General features: G+C 48.5%; 1 protein-coding gene across 2 annotated transcripts in view; it reads left to right on the plus strand.

Annotated features, from left to right (window-relative positions):
* Window positions 1-15,640, plus strand: part of znrf3 (zinc and ring finger 3) — a 62,930-nt gene that overhangs the window by 21,293 nt on the left and 25,997 nt on the right. For both annotated transcript variants that reach the window (XM_053421765.1, XM_053421764.1), the window contains exon 2: window positions 11,439-11,561. In XM_053421765.1, coding sequence (XP_053277740.1) covers window positions 11,439-11,561 — 123 coding nt within the window. The remainder of the gene's footprint in view (window positions 1-11,438; window positions 11,562-15,640) is intronic.

Below are 15,640 nucleotides of genomic sequence, written 5' to 3' on the forward strand. Positions count from 1 at the left end.
CGGTTTGTAGATGATGGTCAACTATTTATTTAAGACCCCAAAGTTAAATAACTTAACGTAAAGCTTTGAAAGTCTGTTCTATACAGTTATTCAGCAACTCATGACACATTCTGGTGGTCCTGCTTGAAATATGCTCCTGGACTACAAATAACAATTGTAATGGTTCTCTCCAATCTGATAGCTTTATCGGCATATCACAAAAAGAGAAACATCAATAAGGATCACTTAAGATAAGTTTTCTGCCATTACTCTACTGCACGACTCCCCTGTTACCGTCTCACCTCCTAATTCCTCCCCAATCCACGTTTCTCCACCGCATTATTCCTGGAAATGACTCTGGCTTTGTTTATTCACATTCTCATTTCCTCTTGAATATCATTAGCTCCTCGGAGGGGCTGGAGCTCCTGGATATAGCTTTCCTCCCGTTTCCCCCCTCCAGGTTGTCGTGAAAGGTGATCGTGTAGCCATTCACAGAAATGAGAGTGAGCGAAAGAAAGGGGGAACAGAGGGAGGGAGGGGGGGGGGGGCAGACAGAAGCCGGCCAAGAAAAGTCTTGGGAAAGTGTCATAGGCTGATTCTATGTGCGCCAGTTTTCACAAGGAAAATCAATCTCTCAAATCCCCCCTCGCCACTTATCCCTCCGTGTTTTCTTTATAAGGTCGATACATTTGAGGCAAAATCATGAGGTTAATCGCTGGTGACACTAAACGCATTCCACATGTGCTTTAATGGTGCCCCCACTTCCCATCTCCTTCCCCACGAGTGCGGTGTGACCTTAGCCTTACGACCCGGAAGTGATGTAGGTGAGCGCTTCCCCTGGTGTAGCTGGAGTCCCAGTAAGTGTTTCCTAAAGAAAACAAGTCGGAGGCGGCCGAAATCTGAAACCAGTGCTAATGCTGGCTGCCTCTCCACCTTGAATCCCTCCCTCCCTAGACCCTGCGGCCAGGGTGAAAGCAGAGGTAAGGAGGGAGGGAGGGAGGGAGCGAGCGAGGGAGCGGCGGGAGCAGCTCTTACAACACCAAACCCACCGTCTGAGCACACAGTCGTTTAAGTGCGTGAACATGTGCATGTACTGTAAGTCCTGCTCGCATTCCTCCCAGCTCTGGCTGGCGGGAGCTCCAGTCCTCCGCAAACACACGGCGCAGCTTAAGCCAAATGCTCTGGCTGGTCTGGTCGCGTCCAGCCGAGCCCCGACGGACACAAGCATGTGCGGCCAAACTGGCTTGTTTGTGCAGTTGTTGTGTGGAAGGTCAATCTCTGTGAAGTGTGTGTATCTGTGTGAGAGGACAAAACGAACCTGACCTTTGCAGAATGCCTTGTAGCTCTACCCACTGTCACATACTGTACATATATGTATTTCAAGATGAGTGTCTGACAGTCACATGTCCGAACTACTGCGCGGCTTTGGTCATTTGAAGTGTTTTCCTTTCCTTCCTCTGATATCTCAGAGCTTCAGGGTTTAGTTGCTGCAGCTTTTGAGAATAGCTGCACGCCTCCGAGATGTTTGATCTCCACAGGATGTCTTCCCACACGCTGTGAACGTATACAGCATTTGTATTATTTTTTTGTTATTTGTTGTTCCAGGTGAAAAGTCCCTTCGCTGAAGAAAGAGAAGCTGCTGACACAACTTGTCTTATGGTCGTGGTAAACTGGAAAGTTGAATGAGATATTTAAAGACGTCACGTGCAAAGTGAGTGAATGAAAACGTCTTCAGAGAGCTAGTGCAGGACGATGTGCACTTTCAAATCTCTCAAGGAATCCAGTCATCTGGAACAGGCAGAAGTGTAGAGGAGAGTACGAATTTCAGAATATATTCCAGTCTTCTTCTGGAGAAGGTTAGCGCCATGTTGCCCAGTCCAGGGAGCAGGCTTGGAGCGAGATGAGGGAGGGGAGAAAGGGCAACACGGGCCTATGCTCTAATCCCATTCCAGCGGGCCGAGCAGCAGCAGCTTGCACTGCATTCCACAACCCCGGGGGCTTTCGAGGCGGGGAGGGGAGGGCGAGCTGCATTCCTCCATCGCTGGGGCCATCAAAGACGCCGCGCAGCATCAAAGGCCGCTCAGAGCCTAGGTGTTGATGACTGCAATCCTCCCCTCAGTCCACTTTTAGCCGCCTCAACCCCTCAGCCCTCGAACGCGCGCACATACAGAGCGAGCCGACTGCGCCAGGTATGCGCGCCCTGCAGCCTCCCTCCTTCCTGCCCGGGCTCATCAGCCGTTCGGCTGCGGCATTAATCATAGCTCATTAAGAAGTGACTTTGACTTTTGTTTTATGGCGAGGGGTTGAAGAGGGGCGAGGCCGAGCGGGGGCATGCCTCTGATAGTTGGGGCGGGGTTGGCACTGGACATAAGAGCTGCACAAACGTTGACTGTGATGTCAGACAGCGACAGAAAACAGATTTTTAATAAACTGCGATGATGGAATTTTCAGTCGATGATTCCAAAAGTCAATGTGGAGCATGAAGTTTGCTAGTTTCATCTGAAATGTGACAATTTGCTGCTTTTCTCTGTTTCATCTAATGAAAGAACTAATATCTCAACCTGAGCTCTGGAAACTGGATTTATGCATTTTTCTGTTTTCTAATATTTTAATAAATAGAACTAAGTCATTATTAGTTGATTGTTTGTTTTTGGAAACGTGAAGTTGTGTTTTCCTGTGTTAAGTTGAACGGTTGTGTGTTGGGGAGACAGAACTCTGCAGTCGTGTGCAGTATCGAGTCGTTTATTAATGAACCCCACGTCCCTGTGCTCGTTACATTGTTAGTCCCGCTAATTCATTCACAGTGGCACCTTGATGACAAATAATTTATGCACGTGTGTTTACCTACTTTTCTGTTTGTGCTCGTGGCGACAGCAGCCCCTTCCTCATGGAGACAATGTGTTTGCTCTGCTGCAGGGAAGCGCGGGCGCCGTCCCCCTTCTCTTTCCAAAATGGTGGCATCCAGCCCAATGTTGACCCCTGAACTTTGTCGGCCCGTCCTTTGTTCGTGTCGCTCTGTGTTTTAAAGACTGAAGAGCTGAAAGTGACACCAGGGAGACTTCTGAGTGTGCATACACACACACACAGGCGCACACACACACACGCGCGCGCCATTGACAGTTTGGGGATGCACTTGCCGAGACTTAATAGAGTCACAAGCTCGGCGTCCTGCTCAGTGTTAAAGCTGTCAACCCCAGAGCCTTGTGCTACATATCAGGACATTTACATGATATTAGGTGTCTTCTGCCAGCGTCCCCTGCTCACACTGAAACCATGACACTTGTTTGCTTTGCCCGTTGCTATGAAGATGGCGTTGAGGTGATTTTCTGCCGGGGGGGGGGAAACAGACAAATGACTTTACGACCGAGGCTCAGATCACAAAGCAGCCCCGTGTTTGCCCTTGACTTAAGTTTTCTTTCAACTGACTCATTGAGCTTTTTCCTTCAACTACTCAAATACACATTTTTTTTTGGGAGTACAGAAAATATAATCTCAACTCTGACAAATCCCCCCCCCTTTTTTAATGTATTTATCACCCTCCTCCTTTATGTTGGTTTGGAACACCAAAACAAAAGATGGATGCCGGGGCTCGATTGGCTAATTGTTCCTTTCGTCCCAGCGGAGAAGACAAAGGGGAGGAAGTCTTCATTATTTGAGCGGAGAAGCGGAGGGATCCCTTTACGGTGATAGTGTTACAGGAGGAGGAGTGTTGGCCCCACCTGTAGGGCCCTCCCAGCTGCTCCGCTGTAACTGGATCCCGCTCCCTCGCTCCTCAAGGCTACCAGGCCTCTTTGAAGTTATTTCTAGTGCTGGGAAAGAGGGGGCAGCGAGCGACCGGGGGGGGGGCAACCAGTGACTGAGCGACCAGGAGGGAGGGGAGTGTTCTTATAGCGTGGTGAATGCATTTAAATTTATTATGAGTATATCTTTGGCCCTATTCTTGGAAGATCTCAATTCAGAACATCTTTCTTGTTCCCGTGTCCTGGACATGAAGTCACTGAACCTCATTGTTTTGGTGGAAAGGTCCTGATGTTATAAATGATTCCAGATCACAAAAAGCCCCAATAGATTGTTTATTTTTTGCCCAAAAATAATATAACACGCACTCAGTAACTTGATTGACAGTTTTTGTGGGATAAATGGATAGAACAGAGCACTTTTTCCGTAAATCCCTGGAATGGCACAAGAGGATTGATTTCTCTATGGAAATAAGATGACTGTGGCTGAGGGGCAAAGTGGTCGTCCTCCAACCAGAAGGTCAGAGGTTCAATCCTCTGTCTTCCCCATCTGCATACCGAAGTGTCCTTGGGCAAGATACTGAACCCATAAAATGGCCTCTCATAGATGTTGAATCGACTTATTGTAAATCACTTTGCATAAAAGTGTCCGTCAAATGACCTGTAATGAAAAAATATATCATATTCACCACGTCTCCTTCCTCCAGAAAAGGTTGATTCTGTAAACCAGGTGTGTTGTTGTTTAATGAAAACCTGAGCAGCCTTGAAACATCTTGAGATCGGCACTAACCCTCAGCTGCCCTGAGCCAAGGATCCTCACCGTACATCCTCCAGCTCTCTGTGGGCTAAACATGCATTTCCCAACATGCACCTGGAGCTTTACCCCCCCCCCCGAGCCTGAACTGAACTGACTCGTCGGCCTGGCTGAGTTTTTTTTCTTTCTTGGGGTCGTTGTTGCGGTTTAAGTGTCAGACGTAGATTTCCTCCCTCTGTTCTCTTTAACATGACGTCTGAGCTCGACAGGATTCAGACAGATTGTCTGTGAGCCTGTGGGGAAGGTGTGATGATGAAATGGAGGAGATGTGGAGGAGATGAAAGCTCAAAGCAGAATTCCACATGAACAGATGGCGACGAGACTTTGGGAAAATTTGACCTTTGACTTATTAGTGTCAATCAAGCTTGAGTCTCCACGTACACAGGTTGTTTGTGGGTAAATCGGATCCGTGTGCAGCCATGTCGTTACTGGGAGATCTTCAGATGAGATAGTGATGCATGTATGAGGCAGCTGGTTAGGCTACAGTGCAGACGAGACACCCAGGCACTCATTAGTATGTGTGTGTCTGTGTGTGAAAAGTTATTTTCCCACTTGGCTCTTTATCCCACAAGAGCTACAGCTCCTATAAGCGCCCCGCAAACCCTCTCACCTCATTCGTTCGACCTTCCACGTGTGTTTTGGACGTCTGAGGAGCCTGTGCCGGCAGAGGGACGTCATCTGTGTCCTTATTACTCAGAGAAGTTGTGCGTTTGCATGTGTGCGCACATCTGCAGAAGAGGGCTGAGCACCAGCCGGGCTGTAATTGGCTGAGGCGTGCTCTCCTGTCTGCCCTGCAGGGCACGGAGGGGTGAAGTTTACTGCGTCCTGACCGCGCCACAGTTGTCAGGGAGGGGGTGCAGCACCGGTGGCTGGTGAGGCAGCTAGTGCTAACTTGTTGTTGACATTTTGCTAGTTTGTGTATTTTGGCCGAGTGTTTTATGCTTGTTTGCTGGAAGTTACACAACGGAGCACTCGTGTAATGATCTGGTTTGTGTAAAACGCTTTGCACTAATTATAGGCAGGGGTTTTTGCCCAGTGTTTTTAATGTTTTGGTGGAATTGTTGGTGCTAATGATATTTTCTGGAGTAGTAGTGGGGGGGTTAATGACCCTCCTAACACACGACAAATGCAAAAATAACAAAAAAAAAAAAAAAAAATGACATGACGCAGAAGAGACTGACGAAGAAGTCGAGAGTTCTGGCGATGAGAGTTGACGTCATCATTGATGTGCCGCACGATCTCCTCGGCAGAATAACACAATACATCCTGCCCCTGCCTGCTGCACCACCCCTCACCTGAGCGCTCTGGAGACTTGTCTGTTGTTGTGAGTGCGTCTCAGTGCAGGATCTCCCGCTGTGTTGTGCACGACAACCAACGGGAGAGGAGTTCCTCCCGAGGACGCAGGAGGAAATCAGCGTATGACTGCACAAGAGAACAAGTTGTGCAACTGTGCAGCGATCCCACAACTTTGAAAGTGTAACGTATTCAACGTTTATCAGAGCGAAACAGGAATGTGTGCTTCTCCAGGGCTTTAACCTGAATCTGCAATAACACAATATGAACAATATGAACCTTTTATAATAAAAACATTTGAACAGAAACAAACGATTAAAGTTTCAGTAAGGTATGTGAGAATTAATTCAGGAATGAATCAACCACAGGTTATGAAACTGTTTTGTAACTTCAATCAGGAGACGGGAGCGCTACAATAGTTCATGATGGGTTTATATGAATGTCACGATAATCCTTTAACTGTCTGTGGCAGTTGCAGCTGTGTAATTAACTGTATTATCTTTTGGGAGTGAATAGTGGTGATTGAAAGGCAACAGGTAAAGTTGCCAAACGCTCACACGAGGCTATTAAGTGTCTGTGTCACCACTAGTTAGTGTGTGTCTCTGTGTGTGTGTGTGTGTGTGTGTGTGTGTGTGTGTAGTCCTGAACATCCTGTTACCACTTTATCCTGGCCTCAGTTTTTCATCATCCTTCCAAAACAGCTCAGACAAGTAGTGACTGTGCTGCACCGCAGGTCCCTGGGGAGACGTGGTCTGTGGGCTGAGATCAGACGTCCCCGCCACGTCAACCCGTCCCCGCTGCCCCTCAACACAACCACCTGCCACCTCCACTGGCAAGACTGGCGTGCTATTCCAGGAAGTTGACAATAACCCCCACCTCCCTCCCCATATTGAGGGAGCACAGTGCTGCGGGGGGGGGGGGGGGGGGGGGGGGGGTTAGGGTTGAATTAAAGGGTAGATGGGCGGGTTGCTCCTCCAGCAGGGGTGAACGAGTTCACGGCGAGCGACGTGAGAGATGCCACCGAGTCACCCCCCGGTCACCCATGTTGTGTTTCAGACCACAGACGACTCCCTACATGCGCCTGGGTTCAAACAGCGAGATGCGTAAACACATGCGCGGCGGCGCTGGGGAAGCAGATGGGTGCGAGGACTGGCGCCCTGCCCGGGTTTTTCTTCTTCTACATTTTGTGTGCATGTGAAATAGGTGCCAGCTCCTCTTCCCAAACTCATAAAAGAGAACCAGCGGACAACAGATCCGTCTGGTTAATCATTTAGCCTGCTTCACAAAGAACAAGCTTGTAAAAATTGTCTCTGGCTGGCACTTGCCTCAGACTACAAGGCAGCTTTGATCGTTATGACAGAGACTTGTCCTCGCTGTGACCTAGATGCCACGAAAAAGATGTGTTGGAGCTGGCTTCTGAGGAAAGTATCGGTGTTTCACAGTTTATGTCGTAAGGATGTATATGCCAGTGTTTGTGTGTGTGTGTGTGTGTGTGTGTGTGTGTGTGTGGATGCATCCTGGGTGGATCAGTTTAGCTCAGGGATCATTCTTCTTTCCAGTCCGCCCACTTGCTTTTGATGTTTCGAGCTCCTGCTGTGCTGCGGCATTAAAACGTCTCGTTGCAATGCACAGAACTTCGAAGCACCGAATTTCAGCAATTTGCACGACTTTAAATAGAAACGCAATCCAAGCAACTTCTCCTCGGATTTTTTTTTTTTTTAGATCTGAGCTCCCTGTGAGCGTCAGCCACGGGTTCACAGGGTTTTTCTGGCCGGTGGCGCTCAAAGCAACAGAGGAGAATACTCTTTGAAATATCTGCTTTGTCACAGAGACGGGTTTTTCATGTTTAATGTGCAAATACAGACTAGTTAAAAAGTTATGCAGAACAAAACACAAACTTGCTGATCATTCCTTTTTCATGGCGACCACAGATACTTTTAATGCTGCGGGGCAAATGAGGATAAAATGTGTGAACCACTCATTCATACAGAGCTGTGCACGAGGGGGAACTCTTTCGTGCAAGGGCGATATGGCATGTTGAGTGCATGGTGGGGGGGGGGGGGGGACTGTTTGGGACAGATGAGGGCGATTTGGGGGCTGTAACCGGGGCCACCAATAATTTAGAGGGAGAGGGGAAAAAAGGGGGTGCGGCAGCCGGGAGGAGGGGCAGAAGAAGTGGGTGTTGTATGATCAAAGCCTCGGCGAATTGTGTCACAGACAGACGGAGAAGAATGGCGTTGGATGGTGTGACTTGCATTTTGATTTCCTTTGAGAGCCGGGGGGGAGGTGGGGAAGGTGGGGGGTGTCAGGGGAGCCGGCGGTGGGAGTTTTTAGGGGGAGGGACTTGTTTTGATCCCGTTACCAACTGTTATCAGGGCACTTGTTTGTGAAAGAATGGGGAGGGACGGAGTTGAAAGGGGTATGGGAAGCTTTGTTTTATCTGTGGAGCCTTATGACGCCTCGCTTTGCAGTCACCTCTCTGTATTTATAGGAGAGTGTTGAAAAAAATGTTGACAAAGATATGAAATTAAACGTGCAAGAAAAGCTACGATGAACTCAACTTTGGAATCAGTGAAACAAAAGGAGTCACTGTCTCTTATCTAATAACAAAAATACTATATTGTAATTGAAGGTATAGAGATCAAGTAAAAAATCTTACCACGTGATCATTTCCTCTACAGGTGATTTGATAGAGAAGCGTCGGGGGGAGTGGGAGTGGGGGTTGGCGGTGGGGGTGTGTCCTGAGTGACAGGTGGAGTTCAAATCCACGGCAGGACTTCATTGAGAGTGTGGCCTGTGTAACAGGATATTCATGTGAAAGGCTGCCTCCCCCAGGGGCAGGACAGACAGGGCAGAACAAGAGCCGCCCCCTCGTGGCACATCGGGGGCGCAGGATGGCCTTCACCTAGAACCCTCGGTACAGAGAAGCAGCGTTAAGTGGAGCAACCGGGTGTTTCCAGTGGGCTGAGCTTGTGTGATTTGGGGCCTAGCAGGGAAACCTTGCAGTTGGAACACAAGAGGGGACAGTCTCTGTCATCCCGTGTCTGTGTGTGTCTGTGTGTGTCTGTGTGTGTGTGTGAAGGCACGTTTGAATATGTGCTCATTACTATTTCGTGTGCACGGCCAGTAGCGGTGACCCACTTCACCGGATCACCGTCTCTCTTCCATTCCAAGATCCTGCTCCTTTCTGCGTCTCATCCCCACATCCATCAACGCCTACATCAACATATGACAAAAAGGAAAAAACCCTGTGGTGGAGATAATGGTGCAATTGCCAGCCTCTAAAATAACAACATGGTCCACAACAACAACACTGCTCCATTTGGAGTGCAGGACCCCCGCACAATGGTCCAGTGTTCAGAACCCAGTTAGACGAGCAGGAGAGAGGGGTCACGATCACACAACAAGCAGTGCACCACGTCCTGCTCCTCATTTAGATCGACTCAGACACGGGGACAGACTCAGTCTCCCGTTAGATCCTCCTACACCGACTCTCTCCCCCCTCATGCTGCCCAAAAGCCTGCTCACAGGGCGTCTCATGTGGAATACAGAATGTTACCTTAGTTGACTGGGATGTGCTGGTATGCACTGAAGAGTTGTCACAGTTTACAGGTCGGGGAAATGCAGGTTGAATAGAAACCTGACCAGGTTATGCTCTTTTATCTTCGTCTCTCCCTTCAATTTTGGTGTCTTCCAGCGGCTGAGAGGGAGAGAGCGCTCTGAAATTATCATACCGAATGTGTATGTAATGTATACCTGCGCTGCCTCCCTGTTCCTGTCAGCCCGAGGCTAGTATCCATCTTCCAAACAGTCGTCCAGAACACAGCCACTCTGCTCATGTGTGTCTGTGCTGGAGAAGAAGCAGAAACCGTGCAGTGAATCTGTGAATGTAGGCGGACAAGGTCACCACATCCTGTGGTCTTTTGAAAAGGTGTTGTGAGTCAGAGTGGCCTCGCTCTCTTTAACGACCCAGTCGATGTTTTTTCCTGCTCTTTGATGTCGAGGGGTTGTGGTCGACGAGCTGAACTTAATCTCACATGTTTCATACTCACAGTTATCTGTGTTCGGAAGGCCTTCATGGGAGTATTCAAATATGAGCCTCCGTTTCTTTAGAGGTGTGTGGATGTGGATGGTGTGTGTCTGCAGGCATGAATGTGTGTGTGTGTCTTAAATGGCAGATTTGTCTTTCTCCACTTCAGCATCCACTGGCTCATCATCAGATTTCCTCCCCCTGACAGCAGAGTAACAGATTGGCCAACGTTGTCCATCTTCATTCCTTATGATTCGTCCCCCATCCACATGATTTGCATTTGACCCCCTGACTCTTTGCTGATTCCCCCCCAAAAATCCCTTCGGGTCGGGGGCTTGACCCCGCGGCACCGAGGTGAGTTAGGCGCCTTCTGAATATCTCTCCAATTGGCCTGCTGCACGTCGAACCTGCTCCCAACGTGATGAAGTGGGGTTCAGAGGTCGGGGGTCACCAGAGGGAGAAAGGTATCTTTGGTCATCAGCAGTGGCCCTGGGGGCCCGAGTGGCTGAGGTGGCGTCACATTTCTGGCTGATTGGGGTGTTGTGGTCCCTGGGTTAATGAGATAAGTGGCCCCCAGGTCAGTTTGGCCCAGTTATAATTCTAATACAGGAGCTTGCACTGTTTCCAGGGGAAGGGGGGGGCTGGATCCAGCATTCTGGATTCAAACTCTGCTTGGTTACAGTTTGAATCCTGCCTCGTTTGAGCAGATCATTATTTCATGCGCCGCTGCCACTGCTTGTTTTTTTCGGCCTGTGTTGCTTCACATGTTTTACTGCTCAGTGATCGGCTGCTGTGATTGTGAAGGGTTATCTGTTCACGTCCCTCACGATACGGACCCGGCTCTGTCGTGCACACGAGCACATACACATTGATTATTAGATAACAGCCCCGTCGCAGTGACTAACCTGTCTTACACTGAGCGGCTCTCTAAACCTCTTCCCACAGTCGAGACATTTCAAGCTAAGTAGCGGAAGTGCTTTGAGATAAATGCTTCAAGATTAATGTTTCTGTTGGTTTTTCTTTTTTTTTTTGAGGGTGCAGTAAGTGAGTCAGAGTTGTGATGTCTACCGTCCTTTAGCTTTAATCTTCTCTAAAGACATTGTCTAGCCTCTGGCTCTGCGGGGGGGGGCTCAGAGAACTGGGCCAATTTAGTGGCCTTAAGTGTAATGAGAGGACGCATCAAGATATTGTGATGGAGCCTAATCAAAGTGGAGTGCACAGTGACGTGAGACATTTGTCTGAATAAAGCAGTGAAGATGAAAAGTGTCCTGAGCACTAAAGAAATAGAAGCAACATTCATCACTCTCCGGAGCGAAGTCGACTTAATGCACTTAATTCCGGGAAAATCCGCCTCTTTTGCAAATCCACGAAAGTCCTACTTTGCTTATTCTGCGTTCTTTAAGAAGTCCGATGGGACGCAGCTCTGCACGATTCCCTTTTGTCCACACACAGCAAATTCTCCAGAGACCACCCAAAACTCTTATATTTCATTTTACAGAAATGGGGGACACACGGATGATGATAAAATGTTGGTTGGTCACCTGGAGGAAAACAATATATTAATACTCATGTGTCTTCTTTGCAGATGCATCCTTTGGGACTATGTAATAATAATGATGAGGAGGACCTGTACGAGTACGGCTGGGTTGGAGTGGTGAAGCTCGAGCAACCAGAGCTGGACCCCAGCTGTCTCACCGTTCTGGGAAAGGTAAGGACGCGGTTTGTTTGCTCTCTCAAAGTGAATGTGTTGATGCCAGTTGATCAATAACTTTGCTGGTTTACCCAGAAGCTTCACAAGCTCACGAGTTCATCTTAACACTGGAGCTCTGTACTGGTTCATGAAAGGTTCTGTGCTCCGGGCTCGAGAGCAGACTGCTCTGATAACTTTGTTAAGTTGATTGAGTCGTGCAAAGAAATTCAAAACCACCTTATCTTTAACGTCGTGAATTGCCAAAGCTGAGACCATGTCTGTGGTATTAAAACTCTCAGGTGGTGAGTTCTGCTTCGTTTCTTTCATCAGTGCCTTGGCTGCATTTCTCCTTTTTCTTAATTAAACCCTCTAAAAATTGTTCTTTTGTGGTCAAAGACAATTCACTGAAGGATGATTCAGTTTTATTGTTTTGATTTCTGTCTTACGTCCCTTTCCTGGGAGAAGGAGGCCGAACTGAATCACTCCCTCGTCTCTCACCACCCCATCGTCTCCACCCTCCCTCCCTCTTCCTGTGCCTAGACCCCTCTGGAGTCTCCGAGTGGTATTTTATCATGCTTTAATTAAGTGTTCCTCTTAATGGAATGTACCAACATTCCCCGGAGGATGAGGGAAGGGGGGCATGCCTGGCTATAGTCTCATTTATCGTGTGCATGCCTGGTGACAGAAAGAGAGCAGCCATTCATAATTTAAGGAGCCCTTGTAGCGTATAGACATGCTAATGGTGCACTTTCTGCAGTGACACTTGCTGCTACCTAGCTGATGCGCACTTCTGCTGAGACCCGAAATCTGGCCTAATGCTAATGCTCAGCACTCCAGTTCCAGCTCCAGTTTCCTCTCCTGGAGCTGAGAACACGTCCCGGTTCTGGGTTCACTGACTTGTAAACCAAGGAAACTTTTTACCATTCATCACTAGTGTAAGTGTCATGGGAGCAGAAGGCCTGTAGGTCAGTCAGGTTGAAGTGTTTTTTAAGTCGTGGGTAGTGAATGTTTAAAGGGGGACTCCACCAATTCTAAGATACTGGTCTTAAGTTGCAGAGAACAATCCTATTTGTTAAAACAGTTTTGTCCGAATCACTAGCGCGGGAAAGCGGCGCCCATATCCGGGATATTTTAAATTCATAATTGTGCAACGGGAGGAAGTGGAGACACGTCATCCATCTTTATTTACAATCTATGGATTAGAAAAGGAAGAATAATGTGTAGAGTAAATCTCAATTCGTTCCTTTTTGTTTTGAAAAATTACCAGTTCGAAGTCACTGGAGGGCATAGTGGGGATAGCTGTATTACCCATGAACCTGTTGGGTATTTAACATCAGCACAGTTGATTGTTGAGACGGGACAGGTGGGTCAGACGGGTGACATCTGATCGGGCCACATTCAGATCCAGAATGTTGTGCCTCAGCTAACCGAGCCACAAGGGGACCCCCCAAGAACCAGAAACCCAAACCCTCCGCTGAGTGGAACCCATCAAAGCAGAGTGCTAATGAGCTGGCCATTTTGATCCCTTGTGGGTCTGATGTTTTGCTAAGGGCCACTGCAGTGAGGATGGCAGGAACCTTGGCCTGTGACCCTTTGGCCTCCAGCCAGCCTCCCTAACCTCTACACCACTCTCTTTCCTCTGTGTTTATTCAGCCAGGACTATAATTAGAGAAGGGAAAGCCCATTGTTGCATCTTGACAGACCCTTGCCCGGGGCCCGAACACAGCTGGGTGCTTTGTGTTGGCACTGCCGCTTTTGCCAGTCCAGACAGTGCAGTGTTTACCCCCTGCCAGTCTGCGTACTCTGCCCAGCCAGTCAGGTCACCATGCCCTACCCTGGTCTGGATGCTATGCCCACTTTTACACACTCACCCCGCCTGGCCTGGCCTAATGCTGGGCAGCCCCCCCCCCCCCCCCCCCCCCTCCCGCCCTATCCGACTGGCCCCTGACTGAACCCAAGAGCCCACTCCACTTTGCTGCCACTTTGCCACCAACAGTGTCAGGGCCTTGTCTGGTCAATTTAGATTCCATTCAATTACAGAATCCCAGTGAACGCACAAAACGGAATTGTAGGGGAGAAAAAAAAAATGCTGTTTACTCTGATTCATGTCTAAATATAAAGTGTCTGGGAACACAGGGCCCCCAGCTGTGCTCCGGAGCCGGCCAACACGGACCAATGGGCATTACTTCCTCTGTTTAGGCTGAATACTGGGAAGAGGCTCGTCTTTATTCTTAATAGTTCAATCCTAATTTATTGACGCACAGGACCGTGTTGGAAGTGGAGATACCGATACCATCTTTCGTTTCCCCGATATCAATTCCACTACCTGGACTTTACACCTCGGATATGGATCCAATACCGGTGCATTTGAAAAAAATAGATTGTATTCTGTTGTTTACCAGCTGTATGAGGTGATGATGATTTGTCCTGGCTCAGGTTAAACCCTTTGAAAAACAAATACACACAGAATTGCTAACGTAGAACTTCTGATAATATAGTTTCACAGTCATAACTGAGCATGAATACATAAATCTAGCAATACACGCTACTTTACTTCCTTCAAATAGTTCAAAACCAATGTCTTGTATACGTTACACATCAAATTGCTCACGTTTTAGCTCTGGCTAACAATACTGGACATCTCCCCGTCCTTGCAGCTGTAAAAACAGATCTAAAAAGTGGCAGAACAGCACAACTGCAGTTTTAGATTTATGGAGAGAGAAAATTGCAGTTTTATCTGGGTGAAAGTTATATACGTTTTAAAGATGTGGTGTCAGATCGGTACATAGATTCACGTACTCGGCGATGCCCGACCTGGTGCACTGACAGTATCTGAGACTTTTCCAACGCTGGTATCAGAACATCTCTGGCTCTAGTTTTTAAACCCCCCAAAAAAGTAATTGAGAACTTATCTCCAGAGATGAGCTGTCGTCTCCCAGACAGGGAGAGAAGAATCCCTGTCCAGGTTTCCCATCATTTTAGAGACTTTAATAAAAACAATCTAGAGTTCTGCTGCGATTTCAGGTTTTGATATTTGTCTTTTGAGTAGTTTCTTACTTGATATACTTTTTTGTCACCAGCGTGATTTTTAAAATTCTACTAGATTATTCAGCCGAGTGACTCACTAGATACCGGGCTGCTCTCGCTGTCGCAGAGAGACGCTCTGACATCAGCAAATATCAGCAGCACAGGAAGCGGAGGAAGAGGGGGGTCGGTCAAGCCGGCCTCTGAAGTCCACGTGCAATCCTCACCAAAGTGCTGGCGAGTCATATATATGTACACAGTTTTTTCCTGCACTTCCTGTCTGGTTCCTGCGAGAGCCGCAGGGCCGTTACACCTCTGACCCTTGTGTGCCCAGCCGCCGCTCCCCCCCCCCGCCCCAGAGCAGGAAAACCAAGAGTAAATCCGTCCCTACTGTAGCCAGCGCTCTTTTGATGTGGTTCGGTCGAGCTGAGTTATGGTGTCATATAAGGATGACAGTGCAAGGTGCCCCGGTGCTCACGGAACACAGCTGCAAGTAGTCGCCTCTCTTTAGTTACAGCTTATCAAGTATCTGCTTTCTGCGAGGCGTTTGTAAATGTTGTAAATCATGCTCACACCTCCGCACACATCCGTTCTCGAGTTGAACTATTTATTGCAGTTCATAACGTGCAGTATTCTTGGTAGTGGTTTCCTCCCCGCCGCTCGACTTTCTCAGAACTGACCCCCCGCTCTCCCTTCATCTCGACTCTGACTTCCACATGCATGCGCCGCGTTTTTTGGCAGCTACCCTGGAACATGAAATCATGCCACCGGCTTTCAGGCTGGTTGGGGTCTTTGTCGCCACGCCAGTGAGATATCTCTTCTTTCAAGTGCCCCGGTGTCGGCCCAATGGCCACACGGGGCCTAAGCTCGCCGGCTTTCCTCCTTTTCATCCTGCCCGCGCTCTCATGACATCAGCCCCTAACCCGGGAGGCCGGGGGGGGAAGACAGACGGGTGGCGTGGCGGATTGCAGGAAGAGTGGGAGTTGGATGGACGGGAAAGCGGTTGGGGGCTTGGCTTTTCCAGGAAATGACGAAAGGCTAATATGTCTGGTTTGGTAAGTTGGCGGCTTGGG

The sequence above is a fragment of the Pleuronectes platessa genome, chromosome 4, assembly GCF_947347685.1.
Source record: "Pleuronectes platessa chromosome 4, fPlePla1.1, whole genome shotgun sequence".
NCBI classification, from domain to species: domain Eukaryota; kingdom Metazoa; phylum Chordata; class Actinopteri; order Pleuronectiformes; family Pleuronectidae; genus Pleuronectes; species Pleuronectes platessa.